At 45.2% G+C, this 24,321-nt stretch overlaps 2 protein-coding genes and 2 non-coding genes across 4 annotated transcripts; 3 read left to right on the top strand and 1 right to left on the bottom strand.

Moving 5' to 3' along the window:
- Positions 1–1,611: 1,611 nt before the first annotated feature.
- Positions 1,612–1,693, bottom strand: Trnal-aag (transfer RNA leucine (anticodon AAG)). Its single transcript has one exon. It is a non-coding gene; the product is annotated as a tRNA-Leu (tRNA).
- Positions 1,694–2,217: 524 nt separating this feature from the next.
- On the top strand, positions 2,218–2,289 carry Trnap-agg (transfer RNA proline (anticodon AGG)). Its single transcript has one exon. It is a non-coding gene; the product is annotated as a tRNA-Pro (tRNA).
- Positions 2,290–18,127: 15,838 nt separating this feature from the next.
- Positions 18,128–18,565, top strand: Rnase12 (ribonuclease A family member 12 (inactive)). Its single transcript, XM_020172545.1, has one exon. The coding sequence runs from the start codon at positions 18,128–18,130 to the stop codon at positions 18,563–18,565; it is 438 nt and encodes a 145-aa protein (XP_020028134.1).
- Positions 18,566–22,747: 4,182 nt separating this feature from the next.
- Positions 22,748–23,366, top strand: Rnase11 (ribonuclease A family member 11 (inactive)). Its single transcript, XM_020172542.2, has one exon. The coding sequence runs from the start codon at positions 22,767–22,769 to the stop codon at positions 23,364–23,366; it is 600 nt and encodes a 199-aa protein (XP_020028131.1). The 5' UTR covers positions 22,748–22,766.
- Positions 23,367–24,321: the final 955 nt, after the last annotated feature.

Raw genomic sequence — 24,321 nt, forward strand, 5'->3', positions numbered from 1 at the left:
CTTGTGTCAAGGTTACTGAGGACTTTGACAGTTGCCCCAACCAAAGGTTGGTTGTCCAGTCTCCACCCTGCTCAAGCCTCCACCCTTCTCCTCTCAGCAGCCTGGTGGTCCAGGAGGCTGCAGGTCAGTTTCTTCTGCCAGCTCCTCTTGTCCAGGCCTGTCAGTTCTTGAGTGTTTCTTTGCCCTCCTTTTCAGGTGTCTGGCTATGCCTAGGCATTCAATCTTGTGGCTTTAAAAAGAATCCATACACTGACGATCTCTGCTTGCCATGTAAACGAGTTACAGACATCTGCTCATGAATTTGTCACAAATGGTGTCCTTGGTTTCCTGCCACTCTTACTGCTGATGTCCTACCTCTACCCACACCTCAGGAAGCAGATCCATCATTCATCCTGCTCCAGGGCACATCACCTGGAATCCATAGCTGAATCCTATTGAGCCTACCTCTATCCATGTCACAGCCACTATTGTCACCCTTGTCAAAACCTCCATCTCTTCAGACTCCCACAATGACCATCTAACTCATCTTCCTTCCCACTCTGTTCTCTACACTGCCACAGACAGCCAGTTATCCCATTGAACAAAAGCAAAATAATAGTCTTCCCATCTTGAAAACATCCAATTTTCCTCCTCACACTTAGAACCAAGTCCAAATTCTTGCCCTTCTATGTTCTGGCCCTGGTCTCACTGCTCCAAATACCCCCAAATGCCTTGTCTCTTGCTCCTAGAATAAAATTCCCTGAGTTACTTGTAGGACTTCCTCTTTACTCCTGCTTTCAAATGTCACCTGTTTAGAGACACCTGCCTTGACGACAACTCCTCCCAAACACCCTCACTGCTTTTCTTCTCAGCACTTATCACCACTGGGTATTAATTACATACAGTTGTTTCTTTTTTCCTTCTGTTTTCCAGCTGGCACAACACTATCCTTTCCCTGTATAGAAAAGCAATTCTCCCAGGAGGGCAAACATTTCTTCTGCTCACGACTGTCACTCCAGCACTTAGTGCTGTGTGTGACGTGTGGCAGTGATTAATAGCAAGTGGATGTCACATACTACCCACACCTGCTGGCTTCCAGAGGCCACAAGAAAAGAATATTTATTTCTATTCTGTAGACTCAGACAGGACTCTCCCCCAGCATAGGGGTGATGGCCAAGAGTGCATATTACGATGGAAAAGCCTGCGTCGGTTTTTCTTTTCTCTCCAGACTCTGTTCTAGCACTTTACTTGTATTTGCCAATTTTCATATTAGAGGCATACACCACTCTTACCTCACTTCACATATGAGGAAATCGAGGCACACAGAGATAAGCAGCTGGCCCTAGTGAGTGAGAACTGAACCCGGGCTTTCTAACAGCAGTGTCAGGGGCTCCTGCTGTGCCCAGTGCTCTGAAGATGCTCTCCGCGTTGCAGGTCCCTTGCTAGCTGTGAGGTCCGCTCTGGGAGTTAGGCCTGGAGCCTCGCTTTTGGAGCAGCATTCTGTTTTTCCAAGAATTCAAAGGCTTCTTGCGAGAGTGCTGCTACTTTTAAGTATTTCCATTGTGAAAGACTCGGATACACGAGAAGTTCCAAAACAGCACTAAAATCTTTACGAAACTGCCAAAAAACGTGTGGCAGCGGTGGGATTCGAACCCACGCCCCCGAAGAGACTGGAGCCTTAATCCAGCGCCTTAGACCGCTCGGCCACGCTACCGGTTAGGCAGCAGAGGCAGCACACGCCCTACGCTCCTCTTTCTGCGCCCCACGGCCACGTGATGACACTTCGGTTGGTTCTTTGTCTCGCCTCCCCTCATTGCCCTCCCGAGTCTCCTTTTCGGCCACGGTATTTGCGGTTGGGGGAGAGACGCCTCGGGGTCTCGGGCGTCCCCTCCCGAACCGCCTGGGCCCGGCTGGCGGGTCCCCGGGAAGACGGAAGACCTCCGCAGCTGGTCCCTCGGACTGCGGAGACTGCCATCCTCGGGTCCCGCAGCAGCTCTGGCTCCCTCGGAAACGAAAATATGCATCAGAATTGTCGCTGGTGCCCGACATTCGTCCTAAAAATACTCGGCAACTTCCGGGCCTTCGCCCTCCTCATCTGGGGGAGAGCGCAGTGGCTCGTTCCCTCCGCTAGGCGTCGCCCCACACCCATGCTTGGTAAAAGAAAACTTTGAACCCAACCATGGACGTGGCTGCAACTTTCCTTACAGAAATTGTAAAATCCGGCCTATTTGTGTGGTTGGCTCGTTGGTCTAGGGGTATGATTCTCGCTTAGGGTGCGAGAGGTCCCGGGTTCAAATCCCGGACGAGCCCTTTTTTGTCTCGAGCTGATTGTTTTCCCAATATACCCAAAGATTTAAGGTATCATTACATAAAGGTATCATAAGGTATCATCACATAAAAGTATCATCACATAAAACACCACTTTACACTCCACTGTTTCAGATTTATACACTTCATCTTTAGCCCAGTGCCTAATTCCAGATGTTATCACCCAACATTTATATAGTATTTCTTCTAAAAAATCACAGTAATACAATCGACACCCCAGAAATTGTTCATTCAGGACTTAGAGAGGTGTTTTCTATATCAATGTTTTCACACAGCCCTCAGTTTTCCTCTGCTGTTAGCACAGGGCACATCTTGGAGTGCTGGGGCCTCCCTGGGGAGACAACTGGGAGGAGTCTTGTCACAGAGAGCCTGGGCTCCCATCTCACTCAGGCCCTGTTGTGTGGGGTGAGGATGAAGAAGCTGGGTAGTATAGCCTCTTAGGAAAGAACTTCTCCATGGGATTTTCAAACCTTACTAGGCTCACCTGTCAACCTTTTAAGATATTCACTACTGAGTCCAACCTCAGTCCAGTTAAGCTGGAATTTCTGAGGATGAAGCCTTGGGCATGGTTCTTTCTGCAGTGTTCCCCAGGGGTACTTGTGGGTGGCCTGGGAACTTCACATACCTCCAAGTTGCTCTACAGACACTGGAGGGCCTTCCCCGTGTCTCAGTAACCACGCATTGTACCTCAGGCCGCCTTGGCCAGAGCCCTTCCACCTCCACTTTGTCTTCCACAGCTAAGCTTACTTCTGGGCTCAACCATGCGCCCAACTTCGTTTCTCTGACCTGCCCTTCTTCCCCAAGCCATCTTAAGAGTGGAAAGTCAGGAGAGACAGCCCAGTGGTTCAGCCCACTTGTTTGAGGAGTTGGTGGAAGTGTGTGTGTGTGTGTGTGTGTGTGTGCGCGCGTATGTGTGTGAGAGTGTGTACATATGTGTGCAGGGGTTTTCATTCTCATACGGATCGCACTTGTCACACCAGCTCCTCCCTACCTGCTGTGTGTACAATCCTATTCAGTCAGCTATATCCTGGCTCCCTGATAAGCAAGGGCTATAGAGGCCACAGGTATTTTAAACTCACTTATAACCATACTGTGATGCACCTAACTTCCAGGAAACTCTTCAGATATTTGGAAGAACTGTAAAATAGACAATTTTGGACTCCTCCCTTACTCCTCTCTCAGCCCCAGTTCACTCCCTTAATGAGGGATGTTCCATCCCTTCTGGATGTTTTCAGAATCCAAACACTTGTCACACCTCCACCACCAGCACAGTGTCCACACCAGCACCATTCCTCACCTGTGCCGTAGTCGTGGCCCTTTGGTAGGTCTCCCTGCAGTGTCCTTGTGCCCTGTCAGTCTGTTTTCAACACAGCAGCTAGAATACTGTTCACACCAAAGACAGAGCTTGTCCTGCCTCTCCTTAAAGCCCTCTGTGCATCTCCATTCATTCCACATAAAATCAGAATTCCTTGCATGACTTATGAAAACACCAGCCTGAGTTTGCTGCCTCTCAGACTTGCTTTGCTTCCCTGACTTCATCTCCCTGTGCCCACTCCTGCCTCTGCTGCCCCCAGAACAACCCATCCCAGCGCCATTGTGCCTGCTCTTCTCTGCCTAGAGTCTTATCTGCCCCGTTCCTATGGTGCTCAGCCCTACCTCTTGAGATCACCCTTCAGAAAAACATTTCTGACTACTACTCCCCTTGGTCTCTACGCCTCTCTCTAATTTTTTTCACTGCATACCTGACTTCTGCTGCTGGGTTTTTTGTTCGTTTGTTTGTTTTTCTTACATTAATTCTCCATCCCACCACTCTTGTGAAGTAGTACGAGTTGTATTTAAGTTGATGTCTCAGAGACTGGCAGTGTTCTTAGCACCTGTATTTGCTCAATGAGTTATATAAATGTTGTTTAAATAAGACAGTCAGATGCTTTGAGGGATCCTGTGACACTAGGGGAGCTAAGGGTCATGGTAGGACTGGGGGCTTACTTTTAGCGGGCTCCTGTAAGGAATGTTCCATCTTTGGGGAAAGGCAGCTGGGACACTCCTGAAAGCATTCTCTAGAGTTTTCCTTCTGCCTTAAAGAGGTGTTAAAAGGTTCTCTGATTGGACAGAAAGGAGGCACAGTAGGCTCTCAGGGACCGCAAATGATCAGTGCCATTGACTTGTGCTGCACCCCGACCCCAGGCTGAGTGCCTTAGAACAGGGCTGCACCAGGTCCTATGGCTCTGGCAGACTCTGACCCCAACAGTGTTCAGGGTCGCATTGCAGAGCTGCTCAAGCTGGGCCACTCTAGGAGAGAGCATAAGAGGAGGATGGAAGTCCATGACAGGGAGACCAGAGAGAAAGAGGAAAACCAAGGTAGGGGAAGGGCCTGTATAAGTCAACAGGACCTTGTCACCCCCACTTAACTAGATTTTGTGACAGAAGATCAGTTATTATGTAGTCCCAAGGGAACACTGCTGGCACGTGGGGATGGTGGAGGGAGGAATAGGCAAATACAGAATGAGAATCTTAATGGCGGTCCCAAAACATGCCTGACTAGGGCGAGTGTCAGCTCCAGGTGCAAAGTCAAACTGGACTCTGCCCCCTTGTGGACAAAGATGCGCTGTCACAGGTCTTCTGTGGACGGTCTTGAAGGGCTGTTTGTAAATGAGGGTCCCTTTCGGGTACCCATCACTTTCTGCGGATCCTCTCCAGGCAAGAGGTAAGGGCTGCACTTACGATGGCAAGAGCTGTGTTGTTCTCCAGGGAAATGTCCATGCAACGAAGCTGAAGTACTTATGGGATGTGAATTGCATCCATGGATAGGGAGGGGCACAGAGCTAACAGCAAAATTCCTGAGCGGCCTTTAGCTAGTGAAGCGAGGGTTCAGAGGAGAAGGAATGAATTTAAAGCCTTACTGTTCACAGTAGCTAAGTTATGGGGACAGCACGAGTGCTGACGAATGGATAAAGGTATGTGGTACAATGGAGCTTTTTTCCCCAGCCATGAAGAATGAAATTGTCATTTCCAATAAAATACACAGAATTGGAGATTATGTTAAGAACAATAAGGCAGACTCAGAAAGACAAATACTGCATGTTTTCTCTGTAGATTTAACAACAACAACAAAAAAGACCTGAAAATAGGAGATCAGTTGTTAAGAGGAGCAGCAGGAGAAGGAGGGAGGACCAGAGAGGGAAACTTTGATCATGTGAACATGATCAAAGCACATCACATACAGTGTGACAACATCACAACAAAACCCATACTCTGCCTTGAGCAGATTCTGTTTTGTTTTGGTTTTTGGCAGCACCGGAGTTTGAACTCAGGGCTTGCTATGCAGGCGCTCTTACCACTTGAGCCACCCCACTGGCCCTAAGTCTGTGAGTAGTAAGTAAAAGTGAGTAGTACATAGAGGTGGATCAACAGTTTTCCTTTCGTTGTGTTAGGTCCCTGGCATTCTTGGGGTGGGCAGAAGGACCCGAGGCTACACCTTAAAACCAGACCCCCTGATTTATGACCACTTGTTTCTCCCTGCCTGCTTGTTTCTCAGCTTGCAAAACACCTCAGGAACTTCCAGTTACTCAAATAGCCAGGCATGTCGACCTGTTCCATCTGGTGATCTCAGATAATCAGAGACCAGAGACTCTCTCTCCCTCCCCCATGGCTCAGCCCCTCCTATAAAGCCCACTACCCAATTCACCCAAGCCACTGTGCTCTGAACCCAAAAAGAGTGATGGCCCTGTGGTCTGGACCAATAAACCTTTCCTTTCCACATGTGGCGTGGTCTTTATTCGGCATCTGGTGCCAAAACCTGGGAGAGGTTAACAGGACGCTCTGGCCTGGGGCTGCTCCCTTAGCCTTCGTGTCCTTCCCTTTCCTGGACCCAGACTGCTGAATTGACCCCACGTGCCTCCGGACTGTGGATTTTGGACCTTACTGCCTTGCTGGCTTTCCCATCCATCATTAGCCTCCTGCTGGGGCTACCTGCTCTGCCTGGTCTGGAAGTCGTAGTGCTATGCCAGGTACGCCTCTCTCCTGCCCACTGGGGTGCCCACTGCTTAGCCCGGGGACGCCTGACTAACCAGTTGGGACATTTTCCGTTGGACAGCAACCCAGGCCGAGGACACCCGCCCTTGGGAACCTGTCTGGGTGACACTCCCACTCTCACTCCCTCTCTCCTGCTCTCCCTCCCTGTTTTCCTTTCCTCCGCCTAGGGCGAGAGGAGCCCCTCCAGCTTACTATGATCAAACAGCAACCCGATGATTCTGCTCTCCTTGCCTGAGTCACGTAAAGGGAGGCTAGATCTTGACCTAGGTCTATATTGGCCTGAAGAGTAAACTCACCAAGGCACCTGCCTCTCTCTCGCTCTCCCCCCTCCCTCCCTCTCTCTCCTTCTACATTATGGGGACTTCCCACTCTACACTAGACACGTCCACTGGAATGCCTTCTCCCCACCCTCCCCCTTGGTCTCCAAGATGATATATAACCAAAGCGACTGATTTTCAGTCACTTCTAGGTCTTAACAATTTCTGCCATTGCAACAGCAAGTGATCTGAAATTCCATTCGTCCAAGCTTTCCTTTCTCTCTGCTCTCAATCCTCCCTGCTCCATCTTGTAACGCTGTTCAAATCCTCCTTGCCAGTGATGAAACCTCCTCAAAGTCTGTGTCTCTCCCTCCAACTGAACTCTTTTACTTGTGACCTCACGGGCTCTGTCTGCCCACCTCCAAACTCTGACCACCAGTCCTCTACATCAATCTCTTCTCCCACCCCATCCTCCCATGACTCAGATCCCCCTTCTGAATTCTTTTTTTTTTTGTCATTTTTTTTAGTCATTCAATAAATACTTATTAAGCATTTACTCCTTCATGGTAATTAACTGGATACTGAGCATACAAAATGAAAAAGTCAAGGAGATTTTTTATTAGGGATTCTTGAATCTCTTGCCTTCATTTGCTATTTTATATCTGTAGCTTACCAAATGTGTTGAAGGACTCTCAAAGGTAAAGAAACAAATCCAGTTCTTTTCAACCAAGAATATTTTCTAGACATCTATTTTACTTTTTTAAAATTTCTTACAGTACTGGGATTTGAACTCAGGGTGTCACACTTGGCAGGTGCTCTATCACTTGAGCCAATCCACCAGCCCTTTTCTTGTGATGAGTATTTTCGAGATAGGGTATTGCAAACTTTTTGCCCAGAGTTGGCTTCAAACTGTGCTCCTGCCAGGCACTGGTGCTTCAAGCCTGTAATTCTACCTACTCAAGAGGATCGCTGTTTGAAGCCAGCCCAGGCAAATAGTTTGTGAGGCCCTATCTCAAAAAAAGCCCATCACAAAAAAGGGCTGGTGGAGTGGCTCAAGGTGCAGGCCCTAAGAAACAGCTCCCACTTTCCCCATTGCTCATTTCACTGCAGCCTGGGAGGCAGAGACTACACTCGGCTCTTTTGGGTGTAGCCACACAATTGCCATCTTAATGATGACTTCATTTAGATTGAGCTCAGTACCTTAGTACGTCCAAGCAGAGTGGCACCTTCTTGTGAGTCACATTCTTCCTTTATTCTTTTCTACAACTCCCCTCCCCTTTTAGAGATGAGGGAGCATACTGAGAACTGACACACTTTCTCATGGTCACATGGAGTTGATGCCAGAAATGAGACCAAATCTGACATCTTGTACTCTTTCATCCACTCCTGAAACATCTGGTGATCTGAGAAGCACCAGGCACTGTGCACACTGCTCCAGTCTTGCAGTCATGGGCGAAGGCAGGCAAGTCCTTTCAGCACCACACAGCAAACAGGAAGCACAGAGGGGAGCATCTTCTTCTTCCTTTTCCTTCCTTCCTTCCTTCCTTCTTTCTTTCTTTCTTTCTTTCTTTCTTTCTTTCTTTCCTTCCTTCCTTCCTTCTTTTCTTTTCTTAGCATCTTCTTCTTCCTTTCCTTTCCTTCTTTCTTCTTTCCTTCTTTCTTCCTCTCTCTCTCTCTCTCTCTTTCTCTCTCTCTCTGCAGTACTAGGGGGTTGAACTCAGAGCATTGTGCTTGCAAAGTAGGTGCTCTACCCCTCGAGCCACACCTCCAGTCCATTTGCTCTGGTTATTTTGGAGATGGGGGTCTTGTGAACTGTTTGCCTGGGCTGGCCTCAAAACCTTCAAATTGACTGTGATCTCCCTAATCTTGGCCTCCCAAGTAGCTAGGATACAGGCGTGAGCCACTGGTGCCCAATGGAGGAGAGTCTCTTATGGATGCCCAAGAAGGAGATGAGGCAGTGTTAGGGTACGAGGCCAGCCACCTTCTGAGAGGACAAAGGACACTTGAGACAAAGGAAGTCACAAGGCGAGGTTTATTTTCTAGCTAGCTAGGGTCCGAGCATCCGCCTGACGCAGCAGGTTTCAACAAGGACCCTGAATGCAAAGTTTAAGCAGGTCTTATACTCTTTAAAGCATAAATCATTGTCACATAGGAATTCCTCATGCCCCTGGGGTCACATTTTCCTGATCTTGCCCACATCCTGGTGGTGGGGTAAGATTATTTATTGGGAACTGGAGAAACACCAGAGATTTACTTATCAGGTTACAAGGAATGTGTTTCCCATAAATTAGGGGCTAGTAGTGGAATAGAAACCTAAGTTATAGATTAGAACAGCAGGGGAGTCCTGTTTTGGAAAGTTTATTTACAAGTGGAAACAAAGAAAGGCAGGAATGGGTGCTTATCTCTGCATGGTGCCTTTCATCTTGGTCCTGAACTTTTGCATGGCTCTAATGGGCAATTCCTCACAGCTCTGTCTGAGGTTACAGCTTTTAATTGACAGTTTACCATGTTTTACAACCCTGTTTCAAGGCTATCTTCCTCTTCACGAGGTTACCCAAGGGTCATGCCAGTTATAGCTGATTTTTAGGCTAGGTGGGCTGCAAATTAAAGTACCTCAACAGTGGTAACGCATGTGCAGGAATTTCAGGTGTTCAGGGTGCTTGAGCCTGCTCTGAGAATGACAGCACAGACAGACTCTAACAGCAGAGGTCAGAAAGATTTTATTTGTAGAGAATTTAGTTGGAGAAAAGAGAAGAGAAAGACTGCATATTGGGGAATGCAGGGGGACCTGGAAACTGGTGATCCCATGGGCTAGGGTGGGGGGCTAGAGTAGGGGTTTTATAGCCTATTTTTGCATTGCCTGATGGCGGAGATGCCTTTCAGATGCAAACAGGTGTTTCCTAGGGAGCAGTGTCTCCTTGACCTCCCGCGGTCTGTCCTTCAGTGGGATAGATAGATGAAGCGACAGAGAAATTATATTATTTTTAATAAATACTAAAAGGGCCAGGCTCAGACATTGGAACTAGGAAGCAAAAACTGAAAAGCCAGAGCAGCACCTCCTTTTAGATGTTAAGTTACAAGAGTAGAGTGACATAAAGACAGTCCTCTGTATCTGCCATCTCCTTTGAGATGTTAACAAGCTGCAAGGCTCCTTGAGTGGGTAGAGGGACAGAAAAATGAAAGTCATTCCTAGCAAAAGGAAACCCTAAAACACCAATTGTCCCTGGGCCTTGGTGACATCTCCATGTTTTAGCACCTGTCTTAGCCACCAGATCCATCGTATTAGGGTTGCTAGACAACCTGCATGTATCCTGCAGCTCAGAAAATAGCAGAGTCCACATAGGAACCACCATTTTGAGTTTTTTTTTAAACTCCCATTTCCTGTGTGGGGAACAGGAAGTGCCCCCCATTCCCACTTCTCCCCACTTTATCCTGTTAAACTAAAATGAATCTTTGCTTAAAACCCTCACTTTGTGAGACTCTCCTTGCTGTGCAGCACCTTGAAATGCTTTCCATTTGTGGATCTTGTGATTTTTTTGCATGAAAACTGGGAAGTGGGTGCCCTCATCTGCCATCTGATAACACAGAGCAGCTTAATGTAAACAAGGGGCCTGGGGCTGTGCTGCACTTGGAAACATTGCTGGACCTGTGCGCTTGCACTGGTGCCTGAGGACTCGCATGAACTGCTGCAGAGCTCTGAGCGGGCAGCCGCCTTCCAAGTCTGAAAGAAGCTCGTTCTCATCTCCTGGCCCAGACCTGAGCAAGGGAGGAAGGCAAGCAAGTCCCAACACAAAGGGCTTCCAACAACTCAGTCCTAACCCAAGTGCTAAAGGTGGCTCCTGGCTGATAAAAAACAGGAAGAGAGGCTTCAAAAGTGGGAGCTGCGCCTAGGGTGGTCATCCAGATGCAGAGGCTGCAGGTTGGGATGCTGAGGGTCCCCACACTCAGGGTGGGTTTTGTTTTGGTTCAATTCTGTAGCAATGAATATGCTGATATCAGTTTGGGGATCATTTTTGGGGGGAGATGTTCCACTGATTACAAAAGCAGATGCTGAGGCCTCAGCTCAGAGACTTCAATTCTCCAAGTGAGGGTAACACTCAGGTTTTTGTCATTCTGATTTATTTCACTTAAAAAACCATGGTCTGTATTTTCTTTTTGATGTGAGGAGCCAGAAGTCCCAGTTTTAGGCCTGGCGGTGGGGTGGCTATCCTCCTCCCTGTTGTACTCCACAGACCTCTACCATTCCCATTCTTTATATGGGCAGTCGATGCTTTTCAGTTTTATGGGAATCGTTCTGAAAATGCATCTTCAAGAAGCGGGGCGGGGGAGAGTGGCATCAGCCCTTCTTCTGGCATGAGCGCATCTCCCTGGAAACTGGGTGGTTACACTAAGAGGGGCAGTGGGAAGAGGAGGTAAGAGGCAGAGGGTGACAGGGGAATAAGTAAGCTCAGGATGGCTAATGACAGGGCAATGCAGAGGGACCCCTGCAAAGAGCACGCTGATGGATGCTAGGAGCAGCAGATACTGGACCAAGGCTAAGATTATTTTGTTCTCTGTAATTAAAAGTTTTCAGAAAGTCTGTTTAAACCACGTATTCTTCTGCCAAGGTGCACTGAAGAACAAAGGGCAGGGCCTATGTCCAGGTTTTGGGAGGAGGGGGGAGCAGGCCACAGATGGCTGCAGCACCAGGAAAAGCCAGGATGAACTTCTGCTTCTCCCTCTTCAGTCTTCTACAGCAAGGTGGGGCCCGTCCTCTTACACCGAGGCTAAGATGTTCCAGAAAAAATTTACAAATTGACTTGAGCATAAACCTGGAGGAGATCATGTTTTGTGAAATAAGCCAGGCACAGAAAGACAAACACCAAATGATCTCACTTGTAAAGGGAATCTAAAGAAGGAGAAGAGTGAAGTGGTTCACTCTCGTAATCCTAGCTGTTCACACGGCACAGCACAGGAGAATCAAGTGTGAAGACCAGCTCAAGCAAAAGGTTATTGAGACCCCATCTTAATCAGTAATCTGGGCATGGAGGTTCATATCTGTGGCCCTAACTACACAGAAACATAGGTAGAAGGCTGGCCCAGGGCAAAAGTGAGAACCTGTCTGAAAAATAACTAAAGCACAAAAGGGCTGGGAGTGTGGCTCAAGTGTTAGGGCACATGCCTATCGAGCATAAGGCCCTTAGCACAATGAAAAAGAAAAAGAGAGACAGGATATACAGAAGAAAAGCATCTAGAAGACTGGGTGGGGGTGGGGACCCTGAGGGAGGAACGTGATCACGTCTAGTGCACAGCATGGCAGCCATCCTTAAGACAATGAATGCTGTACTTCAAAATCACTAAAAGAATAAATTTTAAGTGTTCTCACTACAAAAAAGGTATACCTCTGTGATGACGGATGTGCTGATTAACGGCTATAACCATGCCACAATGTGTACTATATCAAAACGGCACACTGAGCCCCATAAATACATATCATTTGTCAATGTTTTTGGTAGTACTGGAGTTTTGAACTCAGGGCCTCACACTTGTAAGCACTCTATCACTTGAGCCACACCCCCAGTCCTTTTATTATTATTATTATTATTAGCCCCAGTCCTTTTATTATTATTATTATTATTATTATTAGCCCCAGTCCTTTTTGCTCTTACTTATTTTTCAGATATGGCCTAACACTTTTGCACAGGCTGGCCTTTCATAAATGAAAACATGCTTCATTTCCCTTGTGGTTGAGATTACAAGTGAATACCACCATGCCTGGCTTTTTGTTTGAGACAGGGTCTCACTAATGTTTTGCCTGAGCTGGCCTACTGTTTCTGCCTCCCAAATACCTGGGATTACAGGTGTGAGCCACTGCACTGGCTCTTTGTCAACTTTTTAAAAATAGCTAAGTAGACAATCTGGTAGGTTCAGCTACATAATGTAGTTGAATTGATTCTTAGACATTTTCTGGAAAAGTATTTGATATTTTCAGAAAGGGGAGAGGTTTTTTTTTTTTTGTCTTTTCTTTTTTGGTGCTGGGATCGAACCCAGGGCCTCACGCATGCTAGGCAAGCGCTGTACCACCGAGCTACATCCCAGCCCGATATTTTCAGAAAGGTACCCTTGAATAATTCTGAATGACTGTGTGAATAGAACCTGGAGTCTCACCTTGAACGCCCTCATCTCCCATCAGCTCCAGGTGAGTGGAGCACCTGAAGATGCAAAGCTGTGGGCAGCCTCCCCCAGCAGGACCGGGGATGGAGTGGATCCCCAGGGACCACAGTAGTGATGTCAGATTCTGACACGATGTCGGCATTGGGTGCAAAGGAGGACGGGAAGCCTGTGGGCTAGGCCCACTCCGGCTACCCTATCCTAAGTCGCAAGGCCCTGTTTTCTAAAACACTAACCTGCTTGGTTATGTTTATCTTTCGTGTCCATCCGCCTTCACAGATGTCAACTCCATGAGAGCAGGACTTTCAAGTTTTAAGTAAATATTTGCAAATACCTACAAAAACAGAGGGAAAGATAATGCATCCCATCCCACTTGCTTCCTAAAGGCGACACTGGGGTCTGGGGCTGGGGCTGAGTGGGGTGGCAAGGTCCTGGGTTCCACAGCTGAGGTCCACATGGCCATGAAATTCACCACATTGCGGTGCTCCCGCCTCATTTCTTGGATCACAGGTCTTCCACTCACCTGTCTGCCACCTGGGCTGAGGTGACCCAAGCTTCATGGAGCTTCAGGCTGGGACTCCTCAGATCTCCCTCTGTGCCCGTGAGGTCAATCTGGTAGCCTTGACAGAGTCAGACCTGACAAAGAGCAATTGAAGGCACCCAGAATAAATGTCCCCCAAGGGCCATGGCCCATATGGAGGCTGAGTGACCTAGTCTCAGAAGTCAGAAAAGATCACTTGTGCCACACTGATCAGTGGGAACAGGCCCTGAAGCCCACTCCCGTTCACAGGAAGGACCTAGACTCTGCTGCTTGATGGAGGAGTGGTAAGTTCTGGAACAGAACATGGGATGGGAATATTTTGTAGTCATTCTTCTTGGAAAATACAGTCTGCCATATTACCTCAATGAGAGCCAGCACTGGGAATCAACAGCAGCAGCCTGCAGGGTAGCCAGCTACCTCTGCAGCAGTAAGTCACTTCTTAACTGTTTCCTGTGGGACAGAGGAGACAGCTGGGGCCGGCCACCTCCTTCTCTCAGTGTGAACTTCCTATGCAGCTGAGGGCACCCAGAGCGGGTGTTCACTTCTGCTGTCACCTTGAGGACATGCTGCCCAGAACCAGATAGTATCAGAGCCAGTAGGTCTCCAGAATGCTGTCATGGCGTCTGACAAAATGAGTAATTAAGGGAATCACTAATGGTGTTTTCCATCCTGACACCAAAGGTGGCTTTTCGAAGCAGTCTGTCTCCTCTAGTCTCCTTCTGTGAGTTGACCTAAGGCCCAGCAAACCAAGGGTGGCAGATTTTCAACAAACACAATAATCCGGAAACAGTCCAGTTTCTCCTTTCCTCCATGCTATATTAGTGGGAGCAAAACACAAAAGCCCCCTTCCCTATCTCCCTCTGGCCCTTCTCTTCAGGAACACAGCCTTGAATTGGTCATATTCCCTTCTCTTCTACTCAATTTTATTTATTATTTTTCTCTTTTATTCTTCATCCCTTCACTTCTCTCATCCTCACAGGTTTCTTGAAATAACAAGGTCTGATATTTAGATGGATAATTTTTTTTCAGACAGTGTCTTTTGTAGCCCAGGCTGATCCTGAGTGAAATCCTCCTGCCTTGGCCTCCCAACATGGTTAAAGATTTTTCCTTTTTTTTTTTTGGGTGGGACTAGGGTTTGAACTCAGGGCCTCACACTTGCTAGGCAGGTGCTCTACCACTTGAGCCATTTCACCAGCCCTTTTTTGTGTTGAGTATTTTCGAAATAGGGTCCTTGAGAACTGTGGTCTGGGGTTTGCTTCAAGATCCTTCTGATCTCTGCTTCCTGAGTAGCTGGGATTACAGGTGTGAGCTGCAGAGGTGGCTCTATTGATTTTTTTTAAATCAGTGCAGGGATCAACTCCAAGGCAGGTGCCCTACCACTGAGCTACACTGCCAGTGACTGTACCCATTGTTAGCTTCACCAACCAAATGCTTCCAGCGTACTCTAGTATTTCCGCACCAATTTTCCTATCCAGGAATAGTTTTTCACCAGCACTTGATATTACTTGATTCTGTAGTTTTTGATAATCTGGTGTTTATATGCGGACATTTCCTTGTTATTTTAGTCTCCATTCCCTCAATTGCTAATGAAGTTGAGCATTGCTTGTTACCCTTTTTGGCTTCATCTTCTGAAACTGGCTTTTCATAGTTGGGTTTGGGGTTTCCTGCCTTTTCATTGCTGAAGTAGAAGTTTCTCATGTCTGGATGCTAATCCTTAGCTGGCTTTAGAGGTTACAATATTTTCCTGAAAGGTGCCAGCACTAGTTGACATGGACTCAGCCTCAGCTGTTTCTGGGGTACACCCTGGAACACAGGAGCAGTTTCATTTGCCTCAGTGCCAATACTCTGTGTAACGAACAGCATGTGAACTCAGGACAGCACCTGCAGCTGAGTTACCTGGAGGTCCTGGCTGGAAAAAATGAGCATTACAGTGTGTACTCACATTTCTCTTTATACTATGGTGGTGGTTCTGTGACATCATATGCAAACCAAATTTTGTTAATTGGAAGGTTTATCAGAAATGGATCATACATTTATGTCTTTATGGCACTGTGCAACCCATATCCACAGTAGGACAGTTTGGACTACCAGAATGAAAGTTTTTGGAAAATAAATAATCACCTCCTCGTTCTTCATTTTCATGGTCTGAAATCATGATTTTGTTGTTGTACAGAAAGAAGTGCATATTATTTTTTCTTTCTCTTTTTTTTTTTTTTTTTTGAGATGGGTTCTTGCTATTTTGCCCAGGCTGGCTTCAAACTCACAATCTGCCTGTCTCAGCATCCTGAGTGCTGGGATTACAGGTGAAGACCACCACACATGCCAAGAGATGCAATTTTTAAGGCCTTTTCCAGAAATTTCTGCTCTTCCTAAGCCATTTTTTCACTCCATGATGATTTTCTTCTTGCCAATTAGAAAGATACAGATATGTTTGTGAACACATGTATGCATGTGATATGTGCTACTGTAATAAGTTAAAATAATAAATTGGCAAATTATCACTGATTACGGAGTAAAAAGAAAAAAAGACATCATATGTACAAAGGAGACTGTATCTGTTCCTTCAAAGGAGAGGTTGTGGGTGTAATAGAGTGCTTGCCTAGAGAGACAGAGACAGAGAGAGGAAGATTTCAGAGTAAGACTTAGTAAAATGAACTCTATTTTTCCATTCCTATATCATTTGGCCAGAAGATAATAGCAACAAAAACAATTTCTATTATCTCAATACCTTGAGCTATTGTGTGGTACTAACGCCAATCATCCACTGATTTCCCAAGAATCTCACAGTCAAGGGCTTCCCAAATTTTGCTGGGTAGTAGAATCACATGGGGACCCTTTACTAATTCGCAAACCCAGGCCACATTTAACACCAGCTAAAGCAGGACATCTTAGGGTGGGAGCCACATTTTTTAACTCCCCAGGGTTCCCAATGTTCAGCATGATTCAGGAATCATTGCCATACTCCTCAGAAGCCCATTATGTCTTCTCTTTTCTCTTCGTTCTTTCTTTTTTGCAGTACTGGGGCTTGAACTCAGAGCCTTCACCTTGAGCCACTCCACCAGCCCTTTTTGTGATGGTTTTTTTTGAGACAGGGTCTCAGGAACTGTTTGTCTGAGCTGGCTTTGAACCGTGATCCTCCTGATCTCTGCCTCCTGAGTAGCTAGGATTACAGGCGTGAGCTCCTGGTGCCCAGCTCAGAAAATTGTTTTGTCCTATTCTAGACACCATGTGAGAAGGACGCCTGTTGAAACACATGCTGAAACTGTTCAGCATGGAGAGGGACAGATTTGTTTTACTCTTGTAATTTTTACATCTCTACATTAACCCATCTGTAATTCTTCTTCTTCTTTTTTTTAATCAATGAAATGAAAATAATAGTTCATTGCTGGACACCAGTGGCTCCCACCTGAAATCCTACTACTCAGGAGGCAGACATCAGGAAAATTGCACTTTGAAGCCAGTCCCCCACAAATAGTTTGAGACTCTATCTTGAAAAAAAACAAAACAAAAACCATCGTAAAACAGGGCTGGTGGAGTGGCTCAGGTATTAAGAGTGCCTGCCTAGCAAGTATGAGGCCCTGAGTTCAAATACCAGTGCTATAAAAAAAAAAAAAGCTTCTCCTCCCTCTGTAGCTATCTTAAATAAACAAAAATGTCTCTTTTCAAAAACAGAACAGTAAGATAAAGCAGGTCCTGTCTAGGGGTTGGTATACCAGTGGGAGGGGGAGGATACAAGGAAGGGTGTAGGAGGGTGAATATGGTGGGAATATTATGTACACATATATTTAAATGGAAAAATGAGACCTGCTGAGACTATTCCAGGAATGGGGGTAGAGGGGATAAAGGAGAATGAAGGAGGGGTGAACTCAGCTATTATATATTGTAAGAACTTTTGAATATGTCACAGTGTACCTCCAGTATAATAATAAAAAATAAGTCAAAAGGGAAAATAGTTTTTTCACAGTTTTGTAGTAAGCACTCTTTGAAAACACAGAAAATGGAGAATACTGTGGTGGGGCACATCAGAACTTCACTAAATGTCTTGAGAAGTCCGTGGCTGTTTAATGGGGACCTATCCAGGACCTGCTTTGCGCTCATCTCCCTCTGAAGGTAAGTTCTCTTCCTCCCCAGTGGCACCAACCCTTGCTCTACAGGTCCCTCCCTCTCCGCTCCGTCTGAGGTCATTTGCCCTCCCCACAAGCAACTGGCTCCCTGTCAGTTATTGTCAGGAAACAGCAAGGCACAAGGGATTTTCTCAGATCTGTAATCCGAAGGTCATGTTACCTGTGAGAGCACCTGCAAGAACAAAAGGTGAGAGGACCTAGCACAGGCCCCAGCAGGAATGGGGGAGGACTGAGGGAGAACAGATGAGTAGACAGTACGAAAAGCATGTGGAATTGGGGGGAATTAGGGCTGAGAAAATTGTGCAAAAGGAAGTCATTCTGTGATAACAAAATAATGTGGCATAAGTAGTGTTGAGATACTTCTGTCTGTTCAACTCTGTGTTAAGCATTTTGAAAGCTTTGGGAGAAACAGGAGATATACTTACTATCAAGATGCAAGATAGAGAAAAAGCAAATGCAGTGGGATTAATTAGAGAACAGCTAAATACTAAACTCTGAGACCTATAGTCAGAAGCACTTTCTTGAAGAGCTCTACCTCCAGCTGGATCTTACAAGGTCAATTCGATTTTAATCAGCAGAGAGAAGGAAATGAAACATCCTAAAAGGGTGGGGAGTGGCGAGGGATTGGAGCAGGAGCAATCTGACTCTTTGCTCCTTTCTGTTTTCTTTACTGAACAGGAGTTAAAGCCAGAGACGTGAAGGGAATCTTGCCTCTGATGGTCCTAATGGTGATCATTTTCTTGCTACTTCTGTTCTGGGAAAATGAGCTGAATGACAATGAGGTGATGACATCTTTAGAACACTTGCATGTTGACTACCCTCAGAACAATGTTGCTGTAAGGTACTGTAACTATATGATCCTACAGAGAGGTGTCAGGGAACCTGACCACACATGCAAAAAGAAGCATGTCTTCATTCATGAGAGGCCTCAAAAAATCAATAGTATTTGCACGTCTCCCAAGCGGATGGCTTGCCAAAACCACTCCACCATTTTCTGCTTCCAGAGTGAGACAAGGTTCAAATTGACAGTCTGTCAGCTTGTTGATGGTACCGGATACCCGGCCTGCAGGTACCACAATTCCCTCACAGCAGGGTTCATTCTTGTCACTTGTGATGGCTTGGGACCGGTTAATTTCCAGGGATATATTGAATAACTTGAAATCTGTGCCTGAGTCTTCAATCCTGTCTTCTCCTTTCTCACCTGCCCTGGGGTTGCTTGTCCCTGAGGCAAGCTGAGCCATGGACATGGGGAACGCTTGGAGTAAAATGGGTATTTGATTTCTCCTTACAGAATGGCTGAGAGGCAATCACTTTATTCCATTTCAATAAAAGTCTTTACTGAATTAAACCATAAACTCTGCATGTGTTTTAATTTTTTTATACTTGTCTTTGAGTCGTTTGATAAGAGCCAAGAGTACATCCAAGGCAGAATTTGGGATTAAGATAAAGTGATCAAGATAGTCACCAAAGGTGCAAACTTAAAAGGGACATCAGCCTCTCCCAGTAACCTAGATCATCAACATTAAGTCAATATTCTAAATGATCAAAATTAATGCAAATATCCTGCATTCACAAAATTTCTACATTTTAAAGATCCAACCTGACAAGATTGGGATTAGGGTGAAACGAGTTGCATGGGTCAGATTCTGTTACTTAAAAACCTAAACTTTGTGCATCAAGGACTATATTAGGTTAAATTTATTTTTTAATGTTATAATTTTTTTTATCTTGATTGCTGAGTTTTTTGGTACAGCCTTAAATGTTGTTCCTGAAATGGAAAATTAGTCATTTCACCCTGATCCCAGCCCTCATTCTAGGTGTGGTCACCTTAGGGTCTTTCCTAAAGATGGAATACACAACATTCATTGCATGTGTTCCATTCAGCAGCCCTCTGTGCCTGGGGCGCAGAGGGAGCCTGAGTGGTCAGAAACAATTTTCCTTAAAGATGGTGGATAAGGATTTCCAGGAAGGGATGATGATGCTCAGAGTTCAGTGTTTCTCCTCTGTGAAACTCTGGAGGGAACAGAGAAGACTTAAAGTCAGACAACTGACTCCTTTCTCCTTTTAGTGACTGCAACTGAACTCATCTAATTTCCCCACGGTCAGCTGGGACCTAATAACTTTACAGTCACAGGTAAAAGGCAGACAAGGAAAGTCACCTATTCTGGAAATTACCCCAAATCCTGTTTTCTGATCATTAATTTCCTCATCTGTACAGCGTGGGGCTTTAACTAGGTACTTTTTGAGTTTCATTCCAAGTCAGTCACTCCACAATTCTATTTCTTAGGAAGTGTAGAAACTGGCTTGCTGGTGGGGAGGTTAGCATTGGGGAAATAATAAGAAATAAGGGGTAATTGGCTGATAGAGTCAGTAATTCTGAGTAGTGGAGTTCAGTGCTATGTGTGAGAAGCCAAGACTCACAGAGAGTGGACCAGAGCAGGCGTGAAGATCCCAAGCTGTAAAGGTACCTTCTGTCCTGGTTATTTCAGCTGAGAGATTTCAAAAGCTGTGCTGACTATTTGGACATAATTCAAGGACATATCAAAAAAAGGAGCTACACCTACATTCGCTGTTATCTCTGTCTTTTAGAAGCATCAAGTTCTAACTGATTGATTAGGTTTGTGGGGGAAGAGGGTGACAATCATGAGAAAAGGACACTTTATCCTTGTAAGTAAGCAAGGCTCACCTCTCATGACTCTTCGATCTGGAGTGGCCCTTTTCCAGCTGAGTTTCATTATCCATTTCTTTGTGGGAACCCTATTGTCATTGTTGAGTATCAGCAAGTGAGCACTGCCCTCAGTACCTGAACAGAAACTGAGCAGGAGCAAGTGGTCCCTAGCATACAACTTGTGTCTTGGTGGCGTTATTTCCTGGGCAAAACGTTGAAGCAGGTGAAATGTATCCTTTAGGCCTTGCTTGTATTTTCTAAATTCTGATTCCTTTCCTGCCCCTTGCCTTAGGCTTTGTTGGCCTTTCCTTCCTTCTCAGTTCCTTTTCTTCCTTCCTATCCACAAAGTCGCCTCTAAATTAAAAACAAATCTTGCAGACTTGAAGTGCACTCACAGACTGCCCCACGGAATCTGTCCTCAGACTCTTTTGATTCAATAGCGATCAAAATCAAATGAACTGTGATATTTTAAATGTTTGCAGTTTGGGGCTTACATTCTTTTTAGCAAGCATCTAACAATTTGAAGTCAAACCTAGGCAGCTGTGAATTCTGCTCACTTGAGACACGTTTCAGAAAGACTGGGAAGACTGGGAACTTTGAACTGTTCTTGTTTGGTTTTCTCTTTATTGGCTTTCAGTTTTCTTATTATCAGTGCACTACTGATGTCAATGGCAAAGAATAGAGAAGCTTAGGAAAGAAATTAATTCCTTATTAATTCTTCTTCCTTCCTCCCTCCTACATGTACCAAGTCTGTGTGAAAGGAATTGTCTCAAGAAACACTCGGGGATATGTCCTCTTAATTCTTACTAGTCTATCAATAATACATCAACCCAATTATTAATGCTATATATTCTTGATGCTAGGTCTTTGTGCTAATTTTACACATAGGACATTTTAAAATCAAATACAATTTAAAAAGTCCACGTGCACTAACAAGCACCATAAGAAATGAGTGTTGCCGGGTTTGGTGGACTCAGGAGGCTGAGGCAGGAGGATCTTGAGATCAAGCCCAGCTTGGGCTACACATTGAGAGTCTGTCAAAAAAGAAAAGAAAAAAGGTGAGGGAAAAGAAGTTTAGAGAAATGAGAAATGGATTTGGTAGACATAAGTGATGAGAAAACATGTCAAAGTAGGGACAGGAACTGAATTCAATTTTGAAGGACTTCAAGAGACAGAAAAAAAAGGAGCACAAGGGAAGAGATGGCCTAGAGAGGGTCACACTTGATTAACCAGAGCAGGTGCGTGGAACAAAATAAAGGGAGATAAGCCTTGAAACCAAAATTGAGATTAGAGGAGGGAAAAGATCAGCTAGTGGGCTCAGGGTATTAAACTGCTCCTGCAGGCAATCAGAGATGTTTCTTTTCTTTTCTTTTTGGCAATCAGAACTATTTCAAAAATTCTGAGATAGTATCATTGCAAATGATGCTTTGAAGGAAATTAAGGAGCAACGAATGGCGATGAGAAAGGAAGGAAGGCTGATATTGCAGGAGATATATACAAGAAAAGGAAGCTTGTAAAGGTAGAAAGGAAAAGAGGAAACAGGATCATTCTTCAGTGAGAAATAACCATCTTTTTGGGGATACTCATTATGAACTTTCCAGCATTAACCTCAATAAAGGATTTTCTACACTAGTCAGGCCATGTATTCTTGACAAATATTGTTGAGAAGCTAGTGTGTGTATACTTCAGTGTGAAATGCTGTATAAGACTAACAATTCCCAGAAACTTGTGTTCCAGGCTCAAGCAGTTGTCAGCCCTTAGTAAGGAGGGAGGAAAAGGAGACTAATGTGTAACTAACTAGAATACCGAAAAAACATATTTAAAAATCATAAAATGAAGCGCAACATAATCTGTGCTACAGGGTTCCAGAAAAGAAGAATCACTCAGAGTTTCAGCATAAATAGGGAAGATTTCACAGAAGAGGAAGGGGAGGAGCTTCCTGGATCACTGGGATTCTGACTCCCTAATGGACACTTTGTCCAGTTCTCCTTGTGTGTCCTTGGCTCCACATTGTCTCCTACATTAATCTCTTACAAATCTCTCTACCCCTTTCTTGCCCCTCCTTCCCTCAGTTAGACCCAATAGCAGAAACTCCCAGAAGACAAACACAGTTTCACTGCTAGCCCACAGCAAGCTGAAATCCTTCTCCACAGGACTGACTTGTCAAAGGAACTGGTAAAGACAGAAATCTCATCACTGAGAATAGGGTGGGAAAAGAAATGAGAGATGAGGAAACAACAGTGTGTTTCAAGTCTCTCTCTCTCTCTCTCTCTGTCTCTCTCTCTCTGTCTCGGAGCTATAGGAACCAGAATAATAGTGAGGAATGTGTTGGGTGAGGTGATTGTGACCCACCTCAGAGAAATAAATAAATAAATAGATAACTTGGTTCCAGCACTTTAAACTGATCATAGTTGCTTTTCTCAGATGGGTAAACTGAGATTAAATGAGGTAGAGTGAATTGTTTGTAAGTGCAGAAGCAGGGGTTTTTGCATGGGTGATTTTAACTCCACAGCTGGCTGTCTTTTCGCTGTGTTATGCTTCCATTAACACATGTGGAAGTCTTACATCTAGATGTCACTCCTGGGAATACGCACCATAAGAAAAAGAAAACAGTCTGCTTAACATCCTCCTTGTTTTTATCTTTTACTTTTTATCTGTAGTGCAGAAGAAATTGCACTGTGTCTGAGATGGAGAACTTCTCTCTCCTACTGCTTGGCCTGGGACTAGTTCTTGCAGGAGCTTCGGAAAGCATAAAGGAGATAATTAAAGACAACCTTGCAAAGGAAGAGCTGCAATATGTCATGTCAGAAAGTGGCCAAGTCAACCAGACCATGGAGGTATTAATGAACTTGACCCTGTTAGATAAAAATATCAGCTTCAACATGTCCAAGGATGTTATGCCTTCCTCCCTTCTGACACTCAGAAGACTACATTATAACATCCCCAAGGGAAACAGACCGGGTAATGGCAAAGTGTGTTGCAATGATATGACAGTTTGGAGAAAAGTTTTAGAAGTCAATGAGTCATGCAGAGTGAGCAATAGCTTCTTCTGTGGCTCCATGGGAGTGATCCATGGGGTTTACAATGCCCCCAGCTGCAAGTGTGGACAGAGTCCTGCCATAAGCTGCTGTGAGAGCCCAGAACTAGAGAATGCTATGTACCAGCTCACTACAGGCAAACAGTTCCCTAGGTGCCAATACCACAGTGTTACCTCACTAAAGAAGATGTTGACAGTGCTGACAGGTCACTCTCTGATGAGCTGGTTAGTTAGTGGCTCTAAGTTGTAGATTTCTCAGGGTTTTGAGACTAGGGTCAGTGTAAAGAAGGACCTGTTCACGTGTTTATGCTCATTGTTGTTTCTTTTGTTATTTACGCCCACCCTTTAGTAGTCCAGAATCTCTCTCTCACTCTCTCAAACACACACACACTCACACACACTCACACCTGCTCTTCCTCTGAATTCCATCCTAGCTCATCAATAAAACCAAATAGCTGAATCCATCTAACTGGGCAAAATTAAGGACAGAAACTCCAAACCAATATGGGTAATCACGTTAATTGTACTGCTAATGAGACTATTCAGAAAAATAGTGAAGAAGTGTGAGAGACATACTGCTGTTCTTCAGAGAAGTGTGAGCATCGATGTGTGAGCACCACCACCCACCTGTGGGCTGCCTTCCTCCAATAGATGCCAGAAGAAAAAAGACCCTTTGGCTTAGCTGCTACTCTCAGTGTCAACAGCCACAGCACTCCTTTACCCTTCCTTTATCATGCCTGTCTCACAAGATGCTGCAAAGAGAAGAAATAAAGCTCTTGCAATTTTTACTCAAACAAACTCTTGCTACTCTGGGCCTGTGGGAGAGGGATGGTAAGCCATGGAGAAATACAAATGTTACAAAGATGGGAATTGGAAGTCTATACCAAGTTCCAGGCAGGATTGGATCTCCATCTTAATGTTTTCTCATGTTGTAGTAAATTTTTTCACCACTAGTTATTTGTGAGTCTTCATGGTTAACACTGCATAAATCCTAGACAGTTACCTTGCTCATGAATGTACGCATGTATGTTTCTGTTTCCTCCTCTTACATCTTCCCTCCATCCTGAAACTACTCCTTTTTAATGTTCTAATTTAAAATAAATGCATGTAAACAAGTGTCACTCTAATATTTTTCTTGTTGTACATAACTCCTTATGTGTCAATTTTCCCAGTGGTTTTCACATTTGGTATGGAATTCTCATTGT

The sequence above is a fragment of the Castor canadensis genome, chromosome 3 (genome assembly GCF_047511655.1).
Source record: "Castor canadensis chromosome 3, mCasCan1.hap1v2, whole genome shotgun sequence".
Taxonomy (NCBI): Eukaryota; Metazoa; Chordata; class Mammalia; order Rodentia; family Castoridae; genus Castor; species Castor canadensis.

Excerpts from the sequence above, each read along its gene's own strand:
- Rnase11 (XM_020172542.2), top strand. The coding sequence starts at position 22,767 with ATGGAGAACTTCTCTCTCCTACTGCTTGGCCTGGGACTAGTTCTTGCA.
- Rnase12 (XM_020172545.1), top strand. The coding sequence starts at position 18,128 with ATGGTCCTAATGGTGATCATTTTCTTGCTACTTCTGTTCTGGGAAAAT.